This window comes from Curcuma longa, unplaced genomic scaffold (genome assembly GCF_044706935.1).
Source record: "Curcuma longa cultivar G26 ecotype Majalengka, Jawa Barat unplaced genomic scaffold, ITB_CL_G26_1.1 contig_25396, whole genome shotgun sequence".
NCBI lineage: Eukaryota > Viridiplantae > Streptophyta > Magnoliopsida > Zingiberales > Zingiberaceae > Curcuma > Curcuma longa.
The window spans coordinates 1-11,003 of NW_027432749.1; the positions used below are offsets into that span (position 1 = coordinate 1).

Genomic DNA, 11,003 nt, shown 5'->3' on the forward strand with positions numbered 1-11,003 from the left:
TAAGTATATTTTATTTGATACGGATTTGGAAAGGACTGGTTTTTATTCGAAGATAATGCACGATCTAAAAAGAGATCGAGAGGAATCTAGATGATATATAATGAGTATATATGGTTCGCATTGATGCCATTTTAGTTGACTTTTCGATAAGTCCTATTTGACTAATTAACCATCATTGTTGTTAGAAGCACAAAAGGTTCCGTTAGTAACGAGAAAAGTTAGCTTTGAACATTCGAAGAGAGGTCAAATGGTAAGATAAAAAGTCATATGAGCGGTCGAGACAATGCATGCATGATCTAAAGATCTAGATCTAAAAGAAGATAAAGAGGAATCTAGAATGATATATAAGCATCAATTGCCACTTTCTTCGAGTCAAATGGACCACAAGCTTTTCCTCGAGAGCTAGGGCAAACCGCAAAAGACTCAAAGAAGAAACTATCGATCAAATCCTAGAAGAATTTTGAAATTTATCGGACTTAATTGCACACCATTAGTGGACCCAATTAAGCCTTAAAGAACATTACTATATATGTGCTTGGTTGAAAAGCCATCATCTCAACATATATAGACAACTAAAATAATCAACATTAGTTTGATTGTCGCAAGCTCTCAAAGTTTCTTGTGTTTTAGATACAACAAATTGAGTCGAAGATTTCTCATATCAGTCCTATTCCGGCGCCGTAGATGGTCAAGCGACCAGTCAAGGATATGCCACCTCAACTGCTGGAGTCCCGCCGATGAGAAAAACCTGAGGAAGAAGGAAACTAAACGAGCGGATTAGCAGGGCGCCGGAGATTTCCGGTGGGACCACTCCGATGCTCAAGTCAGTCCAGAGGAGTCGCAAGAAGGAAGGAAAAATAGTGCTTAAAGAATAGGGAATTTTCCTGAGAGCGCCTTTTTCATACCTATGATGAGTTTATATACTTACTGAGAGAGATATTTGTGTGGAGGTGTGAGGTAATTGTGGGGACAGATTCTGTACATCCCTGACAAGTGTAAGTAGAAACAGAATAGCATATAGGGGACAAGGTCCGTAGACCTAACAACTGTCCTATAACTCGGACATATGGATTATTCTTGTCACCATTAGTGGACCAAATTAACCCTTAAAGAACATTATTACTATATATGTGCTTGGTTGAAAAGCCATCATCTCAACAAATTGAGTCGAAGATTTCTCATATCAGTCCGATATATATATAGCAAAAGTTCGATCATTCAGCTAGCCTTTGGCTTAATTAATTAATTTCACAATCTTCATATATAATATAAACACTTAAGCAATTAATCAATGCCATTTGCTTGTGTTATTGTAAGTCGATGATGGCATTATATTCGAATTAGTGCTCTCGTACATATAGTTTGATTATATTTTTCGATCGCAATATATAGATATAGATATAGTTATAAGTATCTTCTTCCACCGCAGCCATTCTCCCTTTGGCAATTGAAGTAGATTGCGGCGACAGGGTCGTCGAGGTTGTAAAGCGCGGCGAAGTCCCTGGTGTTGAAGTTTTGCCTCCAGCCGGGTGCGTAAATGGTCTGACGAACCGATTGCCGGAACAACACGAACACCAAACGGTGAATTCCAGCGGTCGGACGCGGGCTCTCATACGAAACGATTTCATTTCCTGAAAATTAAAAACAAATTAACTTTACATTATATTCCAAATTATAACAACATTCATTTGCTAGCTAGTTAATGAACTCGATCGATCGTTTAAAGTTGGAATTATAATCAATCGCTGAATCTCACCACAGCTAGCATTAGCCGTTTCCGGTATGTCGGTCACCAACCTGATAAAATTAAATTAAACAAGTTAGTTAATTTGATCGATCACAGTCCAATGGCACACAATTCGATAGACCTATTGATCTTACCAATGTAGGTGCTCCCTCTAGTCGGGTTGCTCGGGCTAGGTGCATCGGGATCGACCATCACCTAGCAGTAGTCAACACGACTAGCCGCGCCACGTTAGCAAGCAAGCAAACAAACAAACAAACAAAGTTTCACTCGAGTGGAACCCAACTATATATCAACACTTACAAGTGTGTAAAGAGTCCTTGTACCGCGGCCCCGGATCTCGACCCTCGGCTCATTTACGACGGCTGATGGTTTGAGCTCGGACCCATTGGTGACTTCCTTATTGTTGTAGAGCACCCTGAGGGTGGCTGACTTGACGAACGGGTCCAAAATGTCCCCAATGACATTGCCCACCACAAGAGGATCCCTAGACATATCGTTCGTTGCCTTGAGATCTCCTCCACTGGCGATTATTGACGGGTTCGGTGAAGGTATTTATAGAGCCTGTAAATGATTGGAGCACTGATTGAAGATTGATGTTGGTCAAGAGTCTCCTCGAGACTCCAGAGGACTCGGAATCTACTTTTAATTTGAGCGTAGAGCATTGATGGAGTCCTTGTCGATTAATTCAAACGATCCACAAGAGGTAGCTAGGTAGCTAGCTAGCTAGCCGCCAGAAGATCGATCAATATAATGGTGAATAAATCCGCCGACTTATTCTCAAGAATGATACGTTCGATCGAAAAAGTCGGATTGCCTTTTGACCTCCACACCATGCTTCATCATCCAATTCAAATATCCCTTTCTGGAATTAGCGAAGTGGCGATCAGAGTGCATGCAATGCTTGCAATTGAATGCAATGCACTGCACTGCAATGGCGTTAAAGTGATTCTGTGGGGCTCGAGATTTTTGTCATTCCCTCCTTCCTTCCTTCCTTCCTTCCTTCCTACCTTCCTTGGTCTTTGTCATGGTGTGGTATGTCGATAGATTTAACGTAGATTCATCTAAAACGGCGGCGATTGAGCGATGTGAAAGGTCAAACGTAAAAAGTGTATTGTATTGTATTCGACCAAGATAATGCATGGTCTAAGGGAAGATCTAAAAGGAAGATAGAGGAGAATCTAGACGATATGTAATCACTATATATGGTAGATGAGCATGTAAGTTTCGTCGCTTGAATCGGAGATCAAACGGTAAGATAAAAGGGAAGAGATGATGCATGACCAGAAAGGGGAAAATTAAAAAAAAAGATGACGGCCTAAAAGGAGAGAGATTATAGATAAAGAGGAATTATATATGGAGCGACTAGTCGATTCGTTTTGAAACTGGGTCAACCAGAATTTAGATGGTGCTTGGTAGCTAGATATGGTCATGCCTGTTGAGTGAGTGGCTGATGATTGGTGGCGACTGGCAATGATGAGAAGAATGTGGCACTTTTGTTGATCGTTTTTCTTCCACTCGTTTATCCACTTCCAAATTAGAAAGGTCAGTGAGGAGGCCTAGTGGTGAAAAAAGGAAAAGAAAGAAAGAAGGAAAGAAAGAAAGAAAGAAGGAAGGAAGGGGGGTTGTCTCTAGGCCACTCACTAAATGGGCAGGACTTTTTAGTTAAGAACATGCAGACGCACCAGCAGCAGCCAGTGCCCCTTCCTTTGTTCAGGTGGGTGGCAAATGGCCAAGGCCAAATGGAGGATCGCCACAGGCCGCAGACCACAGACACAGACCCCGGGCCATAGGCTACCGGCAATGTAGACGAAAAAAAGAAAAGAGAGGCCCCCATAGGCTGCAGGACAATGTGAGGTAGGCGGTTCGAAGGCTCATGGCGCACATGCGATAACATCAAAATGTGTCATGTTTCCAAATCCTTCAACCACTAGAAAGAGAATGGACATGACGGATTCCAACCTTTTGCAGCATGAAAAAGAAAAAGAGAAAGAGAATGGACATGTTGTACGTACTACATGCCAAATTTGGTGAGAGACAAAACTGGAGAGATGATTGCTTGGCCTCGTGCAGTATCATCCACTCAGGCGAGGCCAATGAGCATCGCCTTCAATGAAGAACGGACAAATATTAAAAAGGTCGTTTCAGCTTTAACGAACCGTCTAATACGTAAACATTAACGTTTATTAATTACTTATTAATTATTATAATCGTTAATATTATTTTAATATAATATACTGGGTAGCACCTATTAATTGTTAGTTGCAAAATTGCTCGTGGATGAAGCTTGAGAGAGGACGCTGCGAGAGGTTACCCAGTTCGGTTCAAGTAAAAAAAAAAAAATGTTAATGATTTAGTTTCATTGATCTTCATATTCAAATCTCACTGCAGCAACAGATTCAAAGCTTATCTTGTGTAGTCAGTCGTCGAGGATCAATCACTACACGAGCTAAACAATTCAAATCTCATTGTGGCAACAGATTCGAATCTTTCAAATGCACAATAAAAGTGAGAGGTACATAATTTTTACATTAATAGAAGATGCAAACCATATAGGAAAGTAGCATCAAAAACTTGAGTATCATGACCACACAATTATGGAACACCTGATAAGATAAAATGAGAAACTTTGCAGTGGACAGCTAGAAAATGTACTCCGGTTTTTCGAGGATGAAAGGTGCAACTTTCACATCAAATTGTCTTCCCTCAGGTCTGCTTAACCTAAAGCCACCAAGAAAGCAAGATCAGGCTTTGAGAAACATGAAAACAATGAGTTAACTGTTAGAAGATGTTGATTAGCTGGGGATACCTGCCAGGAACAAATGTAAATGAGCCCTCCACAGATCCAGGAACACCGGGTACGGGAGTGCAACTCTGATATACAAATTCTTCCTCACCAGGCAAGAGGAGCGGATACTGCAGAAACAGCAAGGAGACATTCACTGATGAGGTTACCTAAATTCAGTGTATGATAAATTCCTCACGACACACTAAATTTAATTAGTATCTGAAGAAACAGAAACGATACCTGTCCTATTACAGCTTCTCCATGCACATTGTCCACGATTGTATCTTTGGAACGGATAATCCAGTGACGTGAATGAAGCTGGCATGAGGAGTAGTACACGCCATCCAACATACATCCTTCAGGCAGGAGTGACATGCGAATTGAGTAAGAAAAGTAGTAACTTTCTGCTCCTCCATTGGCTTCAGAAGCTTCCGGCACAAAAACAGCAGAAGCACGAACCTGAAATATCAGTTGCTGCATTATAGCAAAGCCAATAATTGCTTGATGCTGAAACTCAGAATATATCAAAGAAATCCTACAAGTCCTAGTTGATTAGCGTTGGCTATATGAATCTATTGTTTGCTGACTATGTCTGTGTAATATTAGTTTTGATTCTGACAATATTTGGAAATTTCATGACTTCCCAGTTGGAATCACAATGTACAACATGGTCATACTATCATCATAAAAAAGTCCACATGATCGAGTGATTAGATATTGATCAATGTAATTCATTCCAAGAGATGGCAATATCAGATAGCTGAAGTGAAAATGGAATTGGACACTAAAGTTTTTAAGGAACTAAAAAAGATTACAGAAGTGAAAATGGAATTGGACACTAAAGTTTTGAAGGAACTAAAAAAGATTACAGAAAGCATGGTCCATGCCCAAGTTATTATTTGCTTAGTAAGGTTTTATCAAATTTCGTGATAGAACTATTAAAACTATATGACTAGAATGAAAGTTTGTACAAGTTAGGAAACTTGAAGTTAAGAACCATATCATTTCTATGTGCTCTGATCAAGGATGAAAGGTCAGACTGGCTGAACAGCAAGCATTTATTTGTCCTCCCTAATCTCTCAACCTTATATGCACTATGAAAATATGAACTTCACATGGTAACAAATGTAACAATTTCAAGGCACCAGAAAGAGAAAACAAATAAATCAATTAAGAATAACTTAAATGAAAGGTATGAACAGTCATAGTTAGAAAAAATAATTATCATTGACAACTATTAGTTTCTTTACCTGAACACCATTAGTTACTGCAACAGAACAATAAGGTGAAGTCTCTGGAAAAAGGCATATACTCCTTAGGTCGCGGGTTTTGATCATGCTACTTCGCAATCGCCTATTGTGCTCTTCTAACCACAACAGAAGTGCATCTTGTGGCATATCAAAATTAGCATCAACTTTTAGCCTTACCAATTCTTGAGGTACACATGGCATCATTTCTCCATTTTCTAGCAGATTGCTTGTGCCAACATAAAGTTGACCACTAGAACAATTTAGGAAAAAGAACTTTGTCATGTAGAAGGATGCTGCCACAACAATGTATTTGGGCATAGTCAACACATTCACCTTTTTGCTTAGTTTTTTAGTTTGTGACACAACCATTCTAAATGGCTAAATGCACATTTACCAAATGATCATAGAATTCATATCCACCTATAATCCCTAAATCAGCAAGAAATTTATTTTTAGCAGCATTTGAAGTGAATGTCTCCTGACCATCACACAACCTATACAGCACCTTGGTTGGAGCAGGTAACTTAACCCCAAGTATTTTCTCAGCCTGCTGTATTTCAACTTCAGAAACACCCTTCCTCAAAGTCTCACTAATTTCAGGAAAATTATCAGACAACCAACTTCTTATCGAAGTCCAACATTCCTTTGCTCTTTTAACTAACGACAAAGGGTACATGGAAAAGGATCCAAACCAACTTTTGTATGCCTCCTGCAAAACATAATACAATCCAGAAAACTTTCATGTTCAGTTGACCTGAAGGTTATAAAAATATCCATTATTACAAACTAGAAATAGAAAAGAAAATGCAGAAGGATATTAAATTGGCTGGATTTTGTTATACAAGCAGACTTAGTTTTGATACTTCATATGTTACGTCTAGCCGATCTACAGCTAAGACAACAAAACCATCCTTAAAATCAATATAAAAAAAGTAGCTTAAAACCAAACAACAATCAACCGTTCAATTGGTAAAATTGCATGAAGTAAAATTCACCACGTTCAACTTCTATAAATGTACCAATAGTAAAGATTAAAGAAGAATTCTATTTCAGTGAAGTGATTCTCTACAAATCAAGTTTTCCTCCTCTAGTCTGTTTTTTTCTTTGCTGCCATTCTGCCAATAGGGTGAAGGTAACCTCTTGATTTGATTCTGCACAAAGGATCAATGCCAAAGTTCTAATTGTAAAAGAAAGGGATCACTCTAGCAACTGCAGCTTTATTTTTTGTAACAGCAACCTTGAAATTGTAATACACCTACTTCAGCTTTGTCGGGTGGCATTGAGAGAATGGGTGTGCATCAGTAATCTCTTAGATACTCCTACATTTGCTTGCTTCAGTTCCTTTTTTCATGGAGAACACACAACATGGCTCCTAGAGACCTCTAGATTCAATACCATTTGCCAAGGTTGGCCTGAGCTCTATGTTTGCTAGAGCAGAACAAGATAGTCTTCAAAGGACAGTAGTGTTGGGATGTATACTAGAATCCTAGCTATGTAAATAAATATTCTGAAATGAGAATCACATTTGGTCAATATTTTGCAGTGTCCATTTAATCTATATTGTAGATTAACATGGTGTGGAGAGTTACACACAGAAGACCATGTTATCAGTCCCTTATAGATTATAAACAGTGTTCACAACCAAGATGGATTGGACAAACCATCGGAGTGGTTGTAGTGTAATTCGATCTTAGTCTGTCTTGACTATAGAAATACACTAGTACACTAAGTGTGTATTGAGCAGGACCATCTGAGGATTGTTTGATTTATACTGACTATATAATCGAACTAAACCTCTGTTACTATAGATGTACATGCTCTTAATCCCGATATAATAACAAACACGTGTGCTTAATATGTACTTCTTTAATTCATCAAAGGGTGAGGTCTAGATCGATAGATCAAAAGGCCCGATGAGTTGGGAAGTAGTATTATGTACATGGTGTGTTGTTGATTATAGAAGGAATCTGTGTCCTATAATCTAGGTTGATGATGTCCCCTTGAGGAGCTCATAAGGATTATCATGTAAACCCTACAGGTGGACCTTGTCCGCATGATAATAAGGTTGAGTGGTACTACTCTTGGATTAGATGTTGATTAAATACGAGTTGTCAGTAACTCATTTTAATTGACGGACATACGATATCTTAAACACAGGGAGATTAATGTACTGATAGTAAGAAGGAGCTCATATTGTAATATGGGATTAGTGCGGTAGTTCGATAATAACTCTTTAGTGGCATGAGTTATTATTGATGAACTAAGGTTGTGTGTTCGGGGCGAACACGGGAAGCCTTAGCTCATCAGAAGGCCAAAACCAATTCCTCCTCTAGGTCCCTGTTGTAGCCTCTGGAACCCTCAAGTCCACCTTGGAAGAATTTGTGAAGAAACCAGTCTTTCGAACCAATACAAGGAGTGTAATCGATCAGGTAATCGATTACACACCTTGGTAATCGATCACCTGATCGATTACCAGGTTTTCTCGTACAAAGGCAGGTAGTCGATCGGGTGATCGATTACCAAGCCTGGTAATTGATCACCTGATCGATTACCATGTGTGTAATCGATCACCTGATCGATTACACGTGTTAATGAGAAAAAGTTACGTGAGTTAATCGATTCGTTGATCGATTAAGGCTCATGAGTTCGAATTGGAAACTTCCAAAATCTTGCCAAAATCTCCTGATTGATTATACCAAGTTTATGGTTTAATTATACCATATTTATGGGCCAAATTATACCATAAATATGGGATGGCTAGGCTATAAAAGAAGGGCTTGACAAGGGTTGGGAGAACACACGAAATCCTTTTCTCTGTGGTAGCCGAGTGTCTCGGCAGCCAGCCCTCAGCCTTCTTTCTTCTTCTCTTTTCTCCAAGCCAAGAGAAGGGAGTTTTAGCAAGCCATCGGAGGAGAATTCTAGTGGAGAAAATTCTCGAAGGAACGTTGCCCACACAACGCTCGAGAAGAGGAGAGGAATACGGCAGAAGATCAAGAGGTCTTCGGGTACAAATTTTGGTCTTCCGAAACGTCGGAAGAAAGGTATAATTTAATGTTTCCATAATTAGTTAAATTATTCCTGGATCCTGTAAACCAAACACAAGAGCCCAACGATCGGGCAACTTGAGATCGTTTCAGAAAATTTTTATTCTGTAAGAATTTTACCGGAACGGTTTTTCAAGACTAACCCATCAAGTAGGCCACCCATATCTGCTCTGGAATTGGTATCCTTGTGTTTATTCATAGCTTAACCAAGCACCCAATGGGGAAAGACCCGGAATGCCAACCTATTGAGGAAGTTATAGAGGATATCAAATCTTCAACTTGAGGGGCTCAACTAGTCCTTGAATAGGATCAATCGCCCAAGCTTTTCTTCCCATAAAGTTGCAATCTTTGAGCTCCGAATTGTCCAATTCCCCCGAACCGATCTCCAAAATCCCAACTTCTTTTCTTTCTCCATGATGAACATGTCCTTCCAATCTCCAAGTAAAACGCATCGATTTGTCTTCGATTCGAGCAGATTCTTGCTGGTTCCACTGTAAAAATGTGATCTTTAGTGCGATTTCGCAGGCATTCGCTACTCGACGCAGCCTGGGAAACCCTACTGGATAACCTCGACCGCTCATGCCCACGGCGACGTCGTCTCGATCACCTCCTCGATCCCCAAGGCTAGCTTCTCGGTCAAGTTTGAGGACCTGTACGGCTTCACGGCGGAGGGCAACATCAACAACGCCAACGTGCTGAACGAGGTGAGGGAGAGGGTGCGACGGCAGGACCGGATCTGGTGGGAGCTGGAGGCGAGCAAAGGGGTGAACTGGTACCTGTTCCAGCCCCAGATCTCATGGAGCGGCAACGGCATTAGGGTTTCTTCGCTGGGGCTCTCTAAGCTCGCCAACGCCATCACCCTGAACAGGCTCATCAGGAAGGGGATACCGCCGGGGCTGTGCCCCAACGTGTGGTTTTGGGAAGCACGCAGTGGAAGTCGGGTGTAGGGTTTTGGAAGCGCGCAGTGGAAGTCAGGTTTAGGGGTTTTGGAAGCACGCAGTGAAAGATCAGTGGGATGTAAAAATATTTGGGGGAGAGAGGGAAAGAAAAAAGTGAAAATATACAACGGTTTTAAATCGTTGTTATATCTTCCAAAACCACTGTTGTCATTACAAAAAAGCGCACATAGACAACGATTTTCAAACCGTTGTCGTAGTCTTCAAAAACCGTTGTTGTAGTCCCAAAATAGCGGGCATAGACAACGGTTTTAAAACCGTTGTTGTAGCCTCCAAAAATCGTTGTCGTAGGCTCCAATCAACCTCTCAAAGACATCGATTTTTATTAAAACCGTTATAAAAAAGTAAAAGACATCGATTTTGGCATAAAATTGATGTCTTTTGAGTGTTGTTAATTACCGATTTTCTTGTAGTGCAAGGAGTATAAACGTGCTAGCCTCAACAGAATTGATGACGTCCGTGTTCATCAATTCATCGACTAGGGATAGTTTCAATACTTTCATAATTACACATGTAGAGAAACTCACAAGTTGTGATCCAATCATAAATTTTCTCATGCTATGAAATGTATTGTGGACATTTAGTGAACAAGTTTAAGATCCAATCAAACATATAAAATATGCACTTAAACAGTGAATTTCTATTTATTCAATAAATAGTACAATCGTAAGGCGATTACCTTAGGACACCTCCTAAATATAACAAGAGAAGGGTAAGCTTTACTCTTACATGCTCATGAAACGCTAGAATTTCTTACACTTCGATTTGAGATGTAAGGAAGGAGAAGGAGAACTCAAAAATATTTTATTCTAATTTTATTTCTATTTTAAAATATTAATTTCTAAATTAACTCATCTATTTAGATATCTCATCTTTGTATTGTCGCTCCTCTTACAATATGCGCCGTCACTGTTTAATGTCCAATCGCTCACACTTCACGATATCGGTGCTAACCCTCGCCTCACATCTCTTCGAGAACAAGACTCAAGAGGACAGAGACAGATAATCTTAATATTCTTTTTCTCCTCCAACAAAGACTTATCCAAGGAGCATGTGTTGTTTATTTTACGACCTTTCATATCCTAACTTCTATATGTAATATTGATAAAATTTTACAATTTCTCATCCGTCCTTTACATGCGTTATTTTTTTTTTAAGAAATGAAAGTATTTTTTATAATTTTATATATCTAATCTTTATTTCCTCTTTTTCCTCTCAAAT

At 39.6% G+C, this 11,003-nt stretch overlaps 1 protein-coding gene and 1 pseudogene across 1 annotated transcript; both read right to left on the reverse strand.

Annotated features, from left to right (window-relative positions):
• Positions 1 to 1,306: 1,306 nt before the first annotated feature.
• Positions 1,307 to 2,277, reverse strand: LOC141818582 (protein VERNALIZATION 3-like; annotated as a pseudogene).
• Positions 2,278 to 4,209: 1,932 nt separating this feature from the next.
• On the reverse strand, positions 4,210 to 7,062 carry LOC141818583 (F-box protein SKIP16-like). Its single transcript, XM_074706051.1, is given in 6 exon segments — positions 4,210 to 4,465; positions 4,554 to 4,660; positions 4,773 to 4,991; positions 5,783 to 6,161; positions 6,163 to 6,491; positions 7,042 to 7,062. Coding segments are annotated over 6 exon segments (1,134 nt in total). The 3' UTR covers positions 4,210 to 4,386.
• Between the last annotated feature and the right edge of the window lie 3,941 nt (positions 7,063 to 11,003).